The sequence below is a fragment of the Furipterus horrens genome, unplaced genomic scaffold, assembly GCF_987537825.1.
Source record: "Furipterus horrens unplaced genomic scaffold, mFurHor1.1.pri manual_scaffold_2, whole genome shotgun sequence".
Taxonomy (NCBI): Eukaryota; Metazoa; Chordata; class Mammalia; order Chiroptera; family Furipteridae; genus Furipterus; species Furipterus horrens.
Window position 1 is genome coordinate 21,450,114 of NW_028327172.1, and position 17,108 is coordinate 21,467,221.

General features: G+C 42.7%; 1 protein-coding gene across 1 annotated transcript in view; it reads right to left on the reverse strand.

Moving 5' to 3' along the window:
* KIAA1549L (KIAA1549 like) overlaps nt 1-17,108 on the reverse strand; it is an 86,242-nt gene that overhangs the window by 32,099 nt on the left and 37,035 nt on the right. The window contains exons 9-11 of the mRNA XM_090267268.1: nt 14,958-15,082; nt 9,568-9,749; nt 5,183-5,400 (exon numbers count right to left, since the gene is read on the reverse strand). Of these exons, the coding sequence (XP_090123394.1) occupies nt 5,183-5,400; nt 9,568-9,749; nt 14,958-15,082 (525 nt within the window). The remainder of the gene's footprint in view (nt 1-5,182; nt 5,401-9,567; nt 9,750-14,957; nt 15,083-17,108) is intronic.

Genomic DNA, 17,108 nt, shown 5'->3' on the forward strand with positions numbered 1-17,108 from the left:
TTTGTTAGAGCAACGGGGAAAGAGGCATTCTCTTGGCATTGAGGTTTCGAAGAAGACAGGATCTAAGCCTAGAGGTTCTGGCAGCCAGTTTGTCACAATGAGGTCAGAGCCCGCCTGAAAAGGAGCCAGCAAAGAGTGAATGAAGAGAGAGCAAGATAAATATGGGAGATGTTGGATAATCCTGTGGATCTAGGCACACCTGAAGCCTTGACCTTTCAATTATGTTCAATATAAATTCCCTCATTTGCAACCAAAAGAATCCTGACTAACAGAAGAGCTTAAGCCTGACAATAATAAACTGTGCCCTATAGTTATCCACAATTAGAGGCTTCCTTTAGGAACAGAGCACAACTTTGTAAAACAGAATCTGCTCTGAGTGATTCACACTTTCAGAGAGACCCCAAAGAATTCTCATCCTTGACCTAATTACAAACCTTTATTTTTTTTTTCCCCTCTGAAAAAGCAGATTTCACAGCTGTCCGGAGATTGCCAATTAGCCCATTTAGAAAAGATTTACTAATAAGGGTAGTAGGGGAGAAAAATACTAGGATTAGTAATTGACATTTAAGTAGGTTATTTTGGAAGTATTAGAAATACGATAATGAGACTCTGTATGCCCTTTCAAGAACCATGAACATGGGTGAGAGATTAGACGCTGGACAGTGTGCTTCAGTCTCCTTTCCCGTGAAAGACAATGTTCCATTATGATACACGGCCTAAAGGCTGCTGTTTAGCATGGTTCTCAATTGACCAGACCGTCAGTGTGTGCGTGGTGTGCAAGAAACTACTTAGAAACGATCAGGCTCCCAGGTGACGAAATTACTTATTTTAATCAAATAGAGTTCCATGAGGTGTATTAATTTCTTTTTGGCCTTTTTTGCTATATTCTTTAAAAGTTAATACATTTAGAAACCTGCAAACTTGACACGTAAGTTGTTTTTTTTTTTTTTTTTTTACCTCTGAAAATATTGCTGAGTCAATAATGATAAATTTTATTTGGATTTTTAGGGGCTTTTAAATCCCACTATAGTTTAAGAAAGTAGTTCCCAAACTGTGTTCTATGGAACCCCAGGGTGCCACAAAGATGGACTCCAGCCATCTAGTCCTCCGCCTGAGACGGGGGTGGAGGAGGCCCCGTTTCCCCCGGAACAACTCTGTCCGTATGAGTTATTGCCTTAGTCTGGGTTCTCCGGGAAGCAGGCTTTGTAACGATTTAAGTACGAGTGATTTATCTGGGAGAGGGTTTCAGGAAGCACAAGTTGGGAAGTGGGAACATGAGAGGGGAAAGGAAGGAGGCCAATAAAGGGTTTGATATAGAGCAGATTAGAGTTTTGGGCAACTGGGCCTCAAACTCACTGGGGAAGTGTGGGAGAAAGCTGTTTTAAAGTATGTTTTGTGTTATTCAGGCCTAGCAAGACCAATAGCTAAGGAGGTGACTGCCATGGAAAAGATTCCAAGAAGAAGGGGCATGCCCCGCCATGGAGGGCCACAGCGGAAGCCCCTGTCAGAGCATCTGTCACAGGGTGGAGAGAGCGAGGGGAAACGTGGGCAAGAGCCTTTATTGTGGTTTTGTGGGAAGGAACAGACAAGGCAGGATACGCCGGCTTGGGATTGGATCGTTGGAATGATTCTGGCAGACTCGGGGATGTAGGGACTGCTCCAGTTGTCTGGTACCTGGCTGGGGTGGTCAGGGCAGGCAGATGGGGGCCAGAGTGGGACAGCGCTGTGTAAAGGGGACGGTTGGGCTCTGGTTTTTTTGTTTGCATGTGAAACAGGGTGGGGGTTGACTGTGGGAGTCGGGGGCGGGGTAGGGGAGAGCAATGGGGGGAAAATTGTGACAATTGTAATGGAACAACAAAACAATGAAAATATATATATATATATATATATATATATATATATATATATATATATATATATATAAAGAAAGGTGTACTTGCAGGTGAGCCCCTTACTTCTCCAAGAATTGGCTAGACAGCCCTGGGAAGGGCATTTTCTCCAGGGGTCAGCAAGGCCCTAGATGTCAAATCATTTGATACAGAAGTTGGGAAACGTGGTTATTACAATAGTGTAGCTTATACCTCAGAGTTCTCCTGTCCCACGTGTCATTGACGGAGGCTGCCCCAGGGCACAGGAACTACCTGACACTTCTGGCTGGGGCTGCCAAAAAAAGCCCTCAAGTCAGAGTCATAGATGCTGGCAGGAAGGAGGATGTATGGAGACTGTATGGGCACAGTGGGAGCCGAGGGGAGTCATGGGGGGTGGGGGTGGCCTCTGATAGCGTCTGCCTCAGTTTTATTATATACTTTGTGTCTCTGGATAAGAGTTCATAACATAAAAATGGGGCATTGTTCTGATTGGAAAGAAAAACCTGTGAAACCTCTTTTAAAAGATTTCAAGATGAGTCAACCTTTGGAATTTAAACTTTGTCTTTTATTTGATTTATTTAGGTCTCAGGGTGAAATTCTAGTTACTGATGTTGCCTCCGGACTAGAGAACAACTCCCTCACCCGTGCTTCACAGTGGCTAGGTGGGAGCAGAAGTTCTGCAGAGCTGAACTGCAGATAGCAATTAACAGATGACTCTAACCTTTGGCAACAGACAACACACAGTAAGCAGCCTCTGGAGTTAACTGCAGAATGTGCCGAGAATAACACCTCAGAGCCTGTTGAGTCTCTGTCGTTCCCTTTTTCTCTGCTAAGCCTTCCCTCCCCGCCCCATATCTGGCTAATTTCATCTCTATCCCTACTCTCACCTCACCTGATTTGTACTCAAAAAGATTTTAACATTATTTTTTGGTGCTTTGGAGTCATGAAATCATTTCTTCAACAGACACTTCCTGGGAATCCACTACACAGTCACAGATCAGCAAGCCATGAAAAGGGCCTTAAGAGTCTGGCCTGCACCTGCGCTCAGCAGTGGAGATGCATCTCTATGGGAAAAAAAGTTTTGTTCATTCTCTTTATACAAAGCCTCAAGTGGACTGAAATCCAAACATGACACTACAGAAAGCCACCGCCATATAAGAGAGCAAGAGAATAAGACAGGAACAGAGATCTACAAAAATCATCAGAAACAAGTAATAAAATGGCAGTAAGTACCTATGTATCAAGAATGAAATATGAATGGATTAAGTGCTCTAATCAGCAGATAAATGGATGAAGAAGATGTGGTACATGTATATGATGGAATATTACTTAGTCATAAAAAGAACAAAATCTTACAATTTGCAATAGCATGGAAAAACCTAGAGGGTATTATGCTAATCAAAATAAGTTAGACAAAGAAAGAAAATTATCGTATGATTTCATTTATGTGTAGAATCTAAAAAACAAAATAAACAAACAGGTAAAACAGAAACAGACTCATAGATGCAGAGAACAGACTGATGGTTGCCAGAGGGGTGGGGGTTGGAGGACTGGGTGGAAAAGATGAGGGGATTAAGAAGTATAAATAGGTAGTTACTAAATAGTCATGGGGCATAAAGTACAGCATAGGCAATATAGCCAATAATGTTGTAATAACTATGTGTGGTCCTAGGTGGGTACTCAACTTATTGGGAGTTATATAAATAAATATGTAAACACTGTGCTGTGCACCTGAAATTAAAATAATACTGAATGTCAATCATAATTGAAAATTTAAAAAAATTATAAAGCCTCAACTGAAATTTTTATTTATTTCTCAAATACCTTCCAGGCTAAGTTCCTCTTATTTGCACATGATCTTTGATTCATTTTCTGAGTATCAGCAGGAAACACAGAAAAAGCAACTTCCCACCCAAGTCTATAAAAGACTGCCTAAGTAAAAAGTCTCAAAGTGCAGAGTAAAAGCTAAAGAAGTCCCCGGCCTCCCCATAAAATCCATCTTTTCTTCTCATTTTTCTACAGTTATCAATACAGTGACACATGCATTGTGATCCCTGTCACAGTGTGATCTGACATCAATAGCCTAATTAAAAGCGCGGGAAATGAAGCATGGGTTTAGAAATCTCTCGTTTCCTTGTTAAAAATAAACGATGTCAATTCCATTCATAACATTTAGCCCCACCTCCCAGCTTGATTTTGTGGCTTCCATCCAAACCTGCCACATGGTCATTTTTGCTTTTAATAAATGCCCACTCTGGCAGGGGGCTGTCCTGTCCCACCCAGTCTGTGGAGAGTGTGTCTGCCAAGGCTATGGGGTCAGTCAGAGCATTGGCATGCTATAAGCCAAGGAGCTGTCACCAAGGAGAAAATGTATTTAAAAGAGATGGTCTCAAATCATGAAACTGCTTCTGAAGAAGTGCTTCAGGGTGGGGAGGAAAAGAAGAAAGATGGGTATGCATAGCTTTGCTAAGACCTCCATTCCTTTACCCAGTAGGTGACGTCATTCTCTGCCTGGCTGGCGACAAAGCCTGGAAGGATGTTAAATCAAACCACTAGGCCTAACCTTCCCTCGGGAGGTCAGGTCCCACTTACAGACTGTTACATTTCAAACACCCATCACACTTGTGAGTAATAAACTTTGGAGGTGGTTATCTTTCTCTTCCAATTCAGACCTTAAAGTCCATAAGAGCAGCAATTGAGCTGTCTTGTCTGCTATAAAATGTTGAATAAGTTGAATGAATGAGTGAATAAATGAATGAGGAAAAGCAACATGACCATGACAGTATTCAGCATCTTACATGGTGGCTAATATGTAGTAGGTGACAATAAATGTCAAATACAAATCTATGATTAAAGAGATGAACCCAGAATGGAGCTCTGAGTAGTTATGTAGTGAGTATGTACTGAAGCTGAATGAAAAGGCAAGGCATGAAATTTGCTTTTCTTATTCAAGAGCCACTAAAATAATTGAAAAATGCCATGCCCCTTGATCTGGAAGTTGCATAACCAGGTGGGTGATAATTATATCTTCATCCAGCTCTGAAACAGCCACAGTTGGTAAATATCATTAAGCTAAGGGATAATTATGGTTGTTCGTCCAAGTATGTTTTTTAATGGCTTCAATTTTATTCTCTTCCATACTCATTGTGGAGCACATGCTCGCACAGAACAGCATGGTCCAGCTCAGCAGCCTTCATAGATGACAGTTCTAAGGGAACAGCTAAAGGGACCAGGACTGTATTGCCCACAGCGCCTTCTACCCTCATCCCGCCAGTGGCAGAGCGCCCTTCAGAGAATTCCCTCACAGACCGCACCTGTTTTTAGACTCGGCGAATGGGCCACACAGTTCCGGGTCTGGATCCAGCACGTGCTCGATTTCCTTCTGGGCTTTCTCATACATCTTTTTTCTTTCCGTCTGAGCCTTGTTTGTCTCCACTGCAGGAAAGTCATAATACCCCTTCCTCTTTGCTTTGAGGCGCAGCTTGTTCCGATAGTGCTCGATGTCTGACTTCTGCTTCAAGGCTTTGTTCACCTGGGGAGAGAGACAGTCTCAGGTCCACACTGGACCCTGCACAGCTGACAGGTGGGAGGCTTCCCCTAGAGGGTCAACACTCCAGAAAAAGTTACCCTAGGCTTCATGTCTGGGCCTTTGAGCACACCAGATCCAAGTAGGACCCATTCCGAGACCAGCCCACAACAGTGGCCCATAAAAGTGGAATCCGGCAGTCACCAAGTCATCTGAGACCTTCTTCAAGGCCTCCTTCTCTCTAACCTCCCCGCATCTGTTCAGACCTAGGCCTGAGTCCACACTTTCAGCTTTGTGGTGTGGGCCTTAATCCTGCCTAAACCTTTTGGTCCCCCTATAAGAGAGCCTCTGACTCAGCAGCCCGGCTAGCTCTTAGAGTCCCGAATCTAGCTTCAGCCCTGAGGAACCCAATGGTCTCCCTTGGCCCTTTAGTTGGTGCCTAGCTGGATAAGACAGTTCCTGAGATGAACAGGGTAGGAAGGGGGAGCAGACATCCTGTTCCCAAGGTCTCTCCACTCTATCAAGAGCTTATTTTTGTCAATCTGTATTTTCCCTCAAGAGATAGGGAATGTTGAAGCCTTGTGTGGCCACTAATGCCAACCAGTTCCTGCTCTGAAGGGCAGAGCCAGTCTGGTCTTCTAGAAAGGCACATGGCCAACATACCTTCTGACCTGTTAAAGATACAAGCAGATGACTACGATAATAAATTACAAATGGTGGGTATGTTACACCCCTGAAAGGAACTGAATGGTGAAATCTGCCTGACACTTACTGGATGATATGTGGAACCATTAGTGCCATTTGTAATCACACTTGACTGACTATATTAATATAACCATGTATAGCGTTGTTACAATGTTTTCTTTAAAATAATGTTTAAAAGAATTACCTGTAATTCATAAAAGGAAAATATACCCAGTGAGAAGATATGTATCAACCTACACAGTATGAAGACCATGGTTTACTCTCTTAGATATTTTAGTTTTACAACATTTAAAGAAACAATAACTGGAGGATATATTTATATCTAACTTTTGCAAAGCTCTCCCCATTCTGGGCCCTAACGATATTTTTAGGCTGGCAGAATGTCACAATTGTTCATTGTTGCTTCATTCTGCTTGCCACTGTGAAAACCAGTAAAGAGAGGAAGTTCATGTAACATCCTCTGAGCTGGGAATCCCATCACTTGAACCTACCTCAACTAAAGCAGCATTCCAGGAGAGAGGTTCAAAGCCAGAGATGAAAGTTAACATCACCAGTATTCAGACATACCAGTATCAGAAACTTCCTGATATGATGCCCACAAAAGGGCATATCACTCCTGTGGTTATGCCAAAAAATGCAAAACCTCAATGAAATCATAAGAAAATATCAGACAAGCCCAAATCGAGAGACGTTCTACTTGATAACTTGCCAGGACTCTTCAGAAGAGTAATGGTCATGAAACACAAGAATGATCACAAAGAGTGACTGAGGAACTATTACAGACTGGAGGAGACTAAAGAGACTAAGGAGATAATTAAATGCCACGTGGGATCCCTGACTGGATCCCAAAACGGGAAAAAGCCATTGGTGGGAAAACCAGTGAGACTCAGATGAGGTTTGTAGGCTGGTCAATAGGATTGTACCAATGTTAATTTCCTGGGCTTGATAATTATCCTATGGCTCTGTAAGATGTTAACATTAGGGTAGCTAGGTAAAGAGTGTATAGGAACTCTGTACTATTACTAAAACTCTTTTGTAAGTCTAAAATTATTTCAAAATAAAGTTTTTAAAAGTCATGCATGAAATTATTCATTGAAGTGCTATTTATAATAACCAAACCAAAACCAAAAAATACCTGGAAAGTTTGAACAATAACAGATGAGTTTTCAAATTGATGGCGTACATTCTCAGCTGAGTCATTAACAGAGATGATCAACAAGAGAACAGCAACACAGCAAATGCTTTATGTACAAGATAGAAAGCTGTTATGATCCGATGAGATTCTAAAATATACGTGAGTTTGATCAAAAGCCTGACGAGAAGGTGCAATAATGACAACAGAGGTTATGTTAGGGTAGTGAAATTACAGTGATTTTTCTCTCCTATTTTCTGAAATTTCTATATTATGCTTCCTTTAAAATAATCTTTACAAGAATATCCTGTAAGGCATAAAAATAAAAACATTTATGGCTTTGGAGCTGTGCTTTCTTTACTTAGACAAGGCACCCAGAAGAGAAGAAAAAAGAAAGTTATAGGACAATTTGCCCTAAAATCCACACGGCAGCACATTACAGAGTACAGTTTAGGACTCTTTTCCAATTGCAGTGCCAGTAAGGTCCATTCCTTTAACTACCGAAATGTAACAGGGAGCCATGTCTGGACAGGGAAAATGCTCATCTCATCTCCTTCTGTGACAGGGTGATGGGCTTGACAGGATTTAGTTGAGATTTGGAATCTGTCCCTGTGACGTTCATACCACTAAGCTGGGATGAAAAGATCCAGGCATGGTGGCCATTACCTGGGTTCATAATTGGGCAGAAGGTCCTAATCAAGAGCAGTTACCAGAGCATTAGTCACAGTCTCAGAGACTAATCACTGGGCTTTTATGTCTGGTGACAGAACTCTGTTTAAGGAAAGATTCAGTGGGTATGACTGGCTTGGAGAAAACATGTAGGTTCCCAAGTTATAAAGCCTAAAGGGGCATAAAATACATGATTGATGAATCCTTGCTCATTGGCTAATTGATGATGAGGAGTAGGAGGAGGAGGAGGAGGAGGAGGAGGAGGATGTGTCTGTTGAATGCTAGGCACTATTATAAGTGTTTTGCACTATTACAAGTGTCGTGATCCTTGCAGCAGCCCCAGTTTACAGATGGAAATACTGAGGCACAGAGAAATGAACTAACCTGCCTAAGCTCACACAGATAGTAAGGAGAAGGGCTAAGGTTCCAATGCTTGTAGCATGGCTTGTGAGTCCCAACTCTTCTAAGTACAATGTTGTTTTTCATTGATGGGTCACAGTAAGTCAAAGAGAGGGAAGAAGCACTGGACAGGAAGCCAGGGGACCTGAACATCATGGATGTCACGATGACCTGCAGTGTGACTTTGAGCAGGCCACTTGGCTCCTCTGGCTTCAGTTTACTTGAGTAAGTATGTTTATGTGTGCACATGTGTGATGTAAATGTCCACGTGCAGGTTTCATATGCATGTTCTTAAAGGTTCATAAACATCCTTAGTCTACTGACCATTCTGCTGCAGAAGATGGAGAAATGGCAGATACTTATATCTGACTTGTTCTCTTGCTCTCCCTTAAACTGCCTCTGCCTATCTATCTATCCACCCACCCACCCATCCATTATCCATCCATGTATCCATCTGTTTTTTTAAAAAAATTATTTATTTATTTATTTGTTTGTTTGTTTGTTTGTTTGTTTGTTTATTTTTAGAGGGAGGGGAAAGGAGAAAGAGAGGGAGAGAAACATCACTGTGTGGTTGCCTCTCACTTGTGCCCCCAACTGGGGACCTGACGTGCAACCTAGCCATGTGCCCTGACTGGGAATTGAACCAGTGACACTTGGCTCACAGGCTGACGCTCAATCCACTGAGCTACAGCAGCCAGGGTTCTATTCATCTGTTTTTCTTTGTGAAATCATTATTCTCCACATTTTATTTATTTTTTTTTTCAGACTCTTAGGAAAATTGATTTCCGCATGATACCCGTAGATACCCTTCCAAAAGCAGGCAAAGGGTTGTTTGAAGCTTGCTCAAAGGAGTAAACATCATTTCAAAGCCTATATAGTGGGCCACATCCCTGTTCAAGTGATAATATCTTCTCCAGTTCCCACTCACTTTAAGCCCCTCGCATCCCCATTACAATGACCTTCCAGAATGAATGGTTTAGCAATGCTACCAAGACAGGTAGAAGACTGTATGTGTATAAGGGATGGGGAAGAATTTCTGATGTTTCTCTTCGCAACTACAGTTTTTAAAAAGCCCCCCCTGGGCTTTCTAATGAAGGCAAAAAAATGGTTTAAAAACCACTCCACGAACTCATTTTGGGTGACCTGTGTCCTGATCGTTCCGCTGAGGCCTGTGCATGCAGAGGTATAAATGACCGATGGAGCCCCATATAACCAGGTGGTGCCCCTGGCTGCCCTGGCTCTCCCGCTCTGGGCCCTCAGGTGCTCACCTCACCATTAAGCACTGCTGCCTCCTGGCTCCGGTCCGAGGCGGGGTGCACCACAGGGAGGGCCGTGGGTTTTATTGCAATGAGCTGCACAGATCCAGAAGACGTGTCAAAAGGATCGGCAGCCGCCTTGCCAGAGCTGTCAAAAAGAATGGCTCCTTCCTCTTCTTCATCACTGGCTGGCACTAAAACACAAATAAACACATCGGTTTTATGGTCGTAGGGGAGCTGCATGATCATGGGGGAATTTATGTGTAACGCTCACAGTCTAAGGACATTACTCAAAATGACCTCAGAAACAACAGTGTCTGGTTTTATGCCAAGGGCTCACTGCTGCTCGTGTATTTCTTTTAAGTTTAAGATCTACACTATTCAGACCTCCACTGCATCATCAATGGGTAGGAAAAAACTTTAAAGGTTTGAAATTAAATGGTAAAACTGTTCTTTCAAAATTGTGGCAAATGTTTTTTTTTTTTTTTTTTTTTTAAGGAATTTTTTTTTCCTCCACATTTGAGTCAGAGATGGAAAAAATGTGATTTGGTCAAAACTGGAACACCTCTTAAAATATGACAATCAACAGAATAACGGCATTCAGTTTAGCCTCTGCCACCAAAGCTACCCATTTTTGCATGATGTTAAGGTGACAAGTTTTCCCAAGTCAACCAGCCATAGTAATTACAGCTGACACTTTATCTTTTTTCTGTCTAAAGGCTGCTTCTCAGTGATTTGGGTTTTAATTTCGTTCATTTGTCTAAAACAAAAGAAAACTAAGAAATAACCACCAGAGAAACTAATTTAAAGCTACAGACAACTCCCCTAATTAAATAAAGCAATTTTCACCTACGCTCTTTTGAATTAATTCTCGCCTTTGACAGATAATTCTACTGTGGTTGCTGAAAGACACCAGCCTGCCTTGAGCTCCCAGAACTAAGTTGACAGAAGAAATTCCAAGGCCAGTAGTACCTTGCTGATTTAGTTGTTCTTAAAGCATATTCCTGTTAAGTAACTACAAGAATGACAGTTTATTGAGCATGGCTTGGCAAGAGATAAATTAAGCCTGTTCATAAACCAGTAGGCAATTTAGGAGCAAAATAGGTGTCGTTAAAATATGAATGTAATAGAAGTATATTTATCTTTCCTTCTGTCTGCTCAAGAGATTGGAATGTTATTTAAATTATTGAGAAACACATAGTTTGTGTCATTCTGTCATTTCCATAATCACAGAAAATGTGTCAAATTAAGCCAAGTAAATTGGCATTTCACAATGTGGCTAAAACACCTCAGGGTCTAACAGTGGCTATAATTGGAGTATTTTTTGGTTCTGTGGGCTTATTTGCAAATAGCAGCACTGACAGAGGACAATCACTATTCAGACATGTTATCAGATGCATATATGTTTTCAGAGTAGGGTTTTGCTGGGCACCATTATCTCCCACCTGGACACCTGCAATGAAAACCACCTGAGGAACACAGCCTCCAGGATGGCGCCCGGTAATTCTTACCTCCTGAGAGTCACAGACACAATAAACTGGACTGACCAAAAGGACATTGCAGAAATGACAGTGTGTTACTTCCATGGCTAGGTTATTAGAAAACATTGTGGCTCCCACCTTGCTCTCTCTCGGACCACTTACTCTGCGAAAAGCCAGCTGCCATGTTATGAAGACACTCAAGCAGCCCTATGGAGAGGTCCATGTGGCAAGAAACTGAGACTCCTGCCAACAGCTAAGAATGAGTGACCTGGGAAGTGGGTTCCACAGGCCCAGCCAAGCCTTTAGATAACTACAGCCCAGACTGTGGCCTCATGAAATTCTGACCCAAAACCACCCAGCTAAGCTACTCCTGGATTCCTGACCCACAGACATTGTGCGACATAATAAATATAGATTGCCGTTTTGGTCGCTAGGTGTTGGGATAATTTGTTACGCAGCAACAGGTAACTAATACACCTCCTAAACAACCCCCCTCCTCCAAGCTTCCATTCTTGTGCTTCTCCCCCTAAAATATGCACTCCACCAGCAGCCAGAATGGATTCTCTCTTCAAAAGGCAACCAGCTCACAGTACTCCTTTGATCCGCACCCTCTGATGGCTTCATGTCTCTCAGAATAAGACTCAGAGCCTTTAGTGCAGCCACCAAGGCTCTGTACGATCTGGTCCTGGTCACCTTGCTGAGCTCATGTGCTCCCTCTCTCCTTTATCCACTCTGCTCCAGCTACAACAGCCTTCTTGAACACATCAGGCTTGTTCCCACCTCTGGGATTTTGCATTAGCTATTCCCTCTGCTCAGAAAGCCCTTTCCCCAGATCTTTACATGCCTAGTTCCTTGTATTTTTCAAGTTGCAGCTTGAAAAAGACATTCCTTATCCACCAATCTAAAATAGCTTGCCTCATCACCCTGTTATACTTTCTTCATAGCATTTGGTACTATTGATCTGTGTGCTGCTTTAGCCTACCCTACCCCTGTTACTAGAATACAAGCTCCATTCTTGCCCATCATTTTAAAGGCAATGCCTATTGCCTTTAATAATGCCTCACAGGTAGTTAGTTGGCTTTCAATAAAGATTTGCTGAATAAATGATGAACAAAGAAATAACTAAAATTTCCTGACTTGGGAAGGAGATATTGGTATCTGCAGAACAGGTAAACATGTAGAAACATGCTATCACTAAACCCTTCAGATGGTAAAGGGATGGTACTTAACATTTTTATTGCTTCTGGGTTGTGACATCCTCACTCCCCTCCCCCAGGACAGGGTAAGGAGACAGAAAATAACACCCTGGAAACTGTACAAACTACAGTTCTCTTTCATTCTTACTCTCAATATAATCATATTCAGACTTGTACAATAATTCCTCTAGGTTTAAGAGAAAAAGAATGAGTTACCTTCCCCTCCACCCAAAGACTATATGGAAAAATACATTAAAAGACATTACATTAAATTTTTTTTTTTTTGCCTTTTTTCATTGTTGTTCTTTTACTGTTGTCCCACTTTTTCCTGTTGCTCTCCCCTGCCCCACCCACTCCCCTGCTCCCAAAGTCAATCATCACCCTGTCGTCCATGTCCATGGGTCATTTATATGTGTTCCCGGACTAGACCCTTCTCCTTCTTTCCCCCCTTAACCCCCTCTCTCCTCCCCTCTGGTCACTGTCAGTCTGTCCCTTGTTTCCATGCCTCTGGTTCTATTTTGCTCATTTGTTTTGTTCATTAGGTTCCTCTTATAGATGAGATCATATGGTATTTGTCTTTCACCACCTGGCTTATTTTATTTAGCATAATATTCTCCAGTTCCATCCACATTGAATATAAATACTAAAATGTTGTGTGCGTACAGCAAGTTCATGGGAATATTTAATACATACTTAGTCCCTAAAGAAAAAGCACGAGAGAATGCTGAACAAAAGGGCCACAGTTAAACTGTGAAGTGTCCTAGATACCATCTCCATCATCACAGTGAATGTCAACACCCTAGATCTAGTCCCCATCATTAGTTTGAACTTCTGCAAATCAGGCTAGGAAGGGAGATTCTGGTTCTTCATGTTTAAGTTGTCATGGGTGGGGAGAACCCTCCCATGGGAGGCAAAAAATGCTCTTTAATGAAGCATGCTCTTTCTGGAATTTCCATCAATGCTCAGAGACAACACAGATAACTGGCGTCACTGTCCTCTGGTGTTGTTCATCAGATAGTAAGCAAGTCTTCACCTCATTGGGAAGGCAAAGGAAGAATTAAAACTGAAACTGTGGTTTTGAGATACTATCTCTGACACACTCTGAAGGGCCCCTGCTGAGGAAGTAGGAATCTATTCTCTCAACTCTCTGAGTCCTCCTTTGGGCCCATGCGCCCACTGACCATTGGGAGGCAGGGTCTGATTAGCTTCTGAGCCTTGGCAATGAAATCTCTTAGTGAATTAAAGGAAGGTACACACTGAAGGGTTTATGGAAGTTTTTGCTCTTAAATGCCTGAAGATTTAATACATACATTACGTTCTCATCTGGAACTCACTTTTAACTTTTCCTGGGAAACACTTTTTCCAAGGTGACACTGGTTTTAATTCAAATGTTGAATTCTTTGGTTGAAATTTTTCCAAATTCTGTTGCTTTCAAAATCCTAGCTCTCGCATCTATCTTCCCCACTTACTATTTAAACATCCCGGAACAGATTCTAAACTAGCCTTGCAGCTACAGTAACTAATGAAGCCACTGAGCTACAAGGACCCATCCCAGCCACGCTGCTAGTGGGATAGTGATTTTTCCCTTTTAAAGTTCGTATTTTCACAAAAGTGGAAAATCAGAAGCTACAAATGCAACAAAACTTGAGGGAAACAAGAACAGTTTCAGAATAACAGCCTGGTAATTAACATTTGTTAATTAACCTTAGTAACTCTAATTGCTAAAATGGATACTGAGACATAAAACAACAGTCTCTGAACATTCCATACCAAGATAACAGTCTATTCTCAGAGGCCATGGTCATACAATAGGATGGCTTTTTTTTCCCCCCACAATTCCACTCGGTGTTATTTCCTCCCTCCCTCGCTGCTTCCATCCCTCCCTCTTTCTTTCCTTCCTTCCTTCCTTGTTCATCTTCCACTCCAATAAAATACATTACTGCTTTTTCCTGGTGAACTCTAACCTAGCATTATGACAAAGTGAAGCCCTTTGACAGAAAAGGACAAGTGTAGGTTTCATGAAGGCCTGAGTGGACAGGACGATCGGAACACAGGTGGGACTGGGAGGACAGGAAGGCTGCCCAGGTGTGCAACAGGTGTGAGCCACAGATGGTGCCACAGCACAGTCAGGTAGCTTGAGAGCTATCAACAGACCTTAACACCAAACCTTTAGAAGGAGAAAGATCTGTTTGAGAAACACAACAGTTAAGTTTCCCTGGAGAATAAAGGCAACAGCATAAGCTCATGTTTATGATGACAGATTTATTAATGTGCTGTTTTTCTCAGGAGAGGTGGATTTGCAATATCTGGACTCACTGGCCTAGAATGAACCTCTGAAATGTATCAGGGGAGTCATGGCAAGACAATGAGGGAAATCTCCAAGACAAGCAGCGTTTCAGAGACTTGCTACCCTAGAGGGCCTGGTGTTAGAAATGTTGATTCACCCCAGCATTAGAAAAATCTCTAAGCAAACATCAGTTCTTCCTGCACAGAGTTTTTAAAGGCCCTGCACAATTCCATGAGATCAGTGTGCAGAACAATTCAGAGAAGAGGGTAAGGGCGACACCTCACAGGTAGGTAGGAAGCTGACTCCTGCCCTTTGTAGAACACAACAGAAAGAAGAACTGAGCATGAAAGCACACTGGTGTGTGTGAGTGTGTGCAGGCCTGTATGCACAGGTGTGTGGGACGGGCTCGCGTGGTGCTTGGCGGGGAGGGCTTCTCACCATTCCTCTTCCGTGCCTCCTCCTTTGTCACTCTCTGCTGTGCCATTACGTTCTGGGGCGAGTGCCTCCCCGAGCTGGGCTTCCCTGATTCGTTGCTGATGATAGAGCCATTCTCACTGGGCGATCTGCTGAAGGTAACCATAGCAACAGGGAGATGGTGAGTTCCGACTAGAGCAGCCTCCTCTCAAGGTTATTTTATTTGCACAGTTTATGTCTATAGCCTTTCATTCCAGTTTTCTCCACAAAGAAGAAATGATTCAGGAATAAAACAAACATACTACGGCATGGGTTAAGCAGCTAGCTGTTCTGAAGTGCACTGTCCGGGTGCTCGGCTCTGCAGAGAACTTCGGTGAGTGCAGCCCTCATTAATGCCCCGTGACTATGGAAACGGTGGTGATAGCATTTTGAGCATACCTTCTTACTCAAACACAGCACTTTGGAGAGCATTGCCAAGTGCTGGATTCACATGGCATCTTTAGGGACAAGTATGAATCATGGTTCTTTTAGGCTACTCTCTGCAGAATGTACCTTGACTACTAAAGATGCAGTCACTCCACCATTAAGTTCTCTCTCTCTCTCTACCCAGCTCCTATCTCCTCCCCCCCCCCCCCACAGTCTTAACTCTGCTAACTACTAACTAGTTTCACTTGAAACTACCAATGTGAGCTATTCATTCACTCAGGAAATAATTTATGTACACCATCTCCATACTGGGCATTCTACAGGTAGAGAGATACTAAGACACCACCCATGTCCTCCAAGAGCTCCGCATCAGGAGCACCTACAGAACTATGGGCCAAGGACAATGCTAAATGCTTTTCAAATTGTTAATGAATCATTATGATAATTCATGGATTTGGTGATTGCCATCCTTGTTGAGCTAGTGAGAAATGTGAAGTTCAAGAAGGTGAAGAATTCTGTCCAGGGCAGAGTTGGGAGTTGGCATATCAACCCTGGAAGCCAGAGCTCCCCCTGCAGGTAGGGGCTTTCCCTACATGCCAGATCACCTTCCCTTTATGGTCCCTCTTACAATGCCCCAGCTGAGGTGGGCCTTCAGACAGGGTAAGCCACAGGGTCTTCTCACCTTCCCTCAGGGGCTGGACTCTGGCCTTCTGGAACCTGGGGGGAAAATGGGCTCTTGAGAGCCCCTGCTGAGTCCATGTCCCTTTGGGCCTGAGATCATGCCAGCCTGTAGGTGGGCTGAGGGTAAAGACCAACTGCCTTCCCCTCTGTGGGAGACAATTAAGGGGCAGATATCCAGAGATCTCATCAAGACCTTTGTTCCTCTATTGTCAATTGTCCAGATTCTGAACCTGATGGCATTAGCCCTTATAATAGAAATTTACTGGAATGAAATGCAGCACCTGACCTAGGGGATGCTCCTCTTCCTTCTTCCTTGTTATCCTCCGGAAATTTAGAATTCTCAGTTCTATACACTTTCATGCACTTTAGCACCCTAAAAATCATGAACAATGGAAGCGCCCGCTTACAGCCACGGGATAAGGCAGAGTCTGCCAAGAGCGAATACTGGGGCCAAGTGAGATGTTCCTTACCAAAGTTCCACAGACAAGTATAAGTTAGGGAAGTATTGTTTGCTATATTCCTTCTTTGGATATTCCTAATGCCCAATTAGCATATCAAAGGCTCAGACTGATCTTGTCCTAAAGAGACTCATCTGGTTTGGTTTAATTCAGCATATCCTAATTTATTTCACTATAGATATTTTTCACCATAGAAACCTCTTAATCTCCTATAAAACTACTAGCATAAAGAATATAGTTTGAGAAAATATGGATAAGGTATTAACTTATGGAATGTATTTTATTTATTTTATCAGCTCTCTGATTGCAGAATACTGGGTGTACAAATATACATACACAGAGAGGACACATGTCCTTTGACTTTTCTCAGAAGCTCATAGTTAATGGCACATACTCTCCCAGTTGGCTTTACTGGGACGAAGAGGCTTTTGGTGAGGGCTCAAGGAAAGGGAAGGAAAGGGAAGGGAAAGGCAGGATCCTTGTAATCTATTTTACATTCACAGATTACTTAATGGTTTTTGCAGCATTAGTATACCCTTTCCCTCATTTGATCCTGAAACAATTTTCCGGCTATTTCTCTCACTTCAAGGAAAGGTGAGAGTGAGCAGAT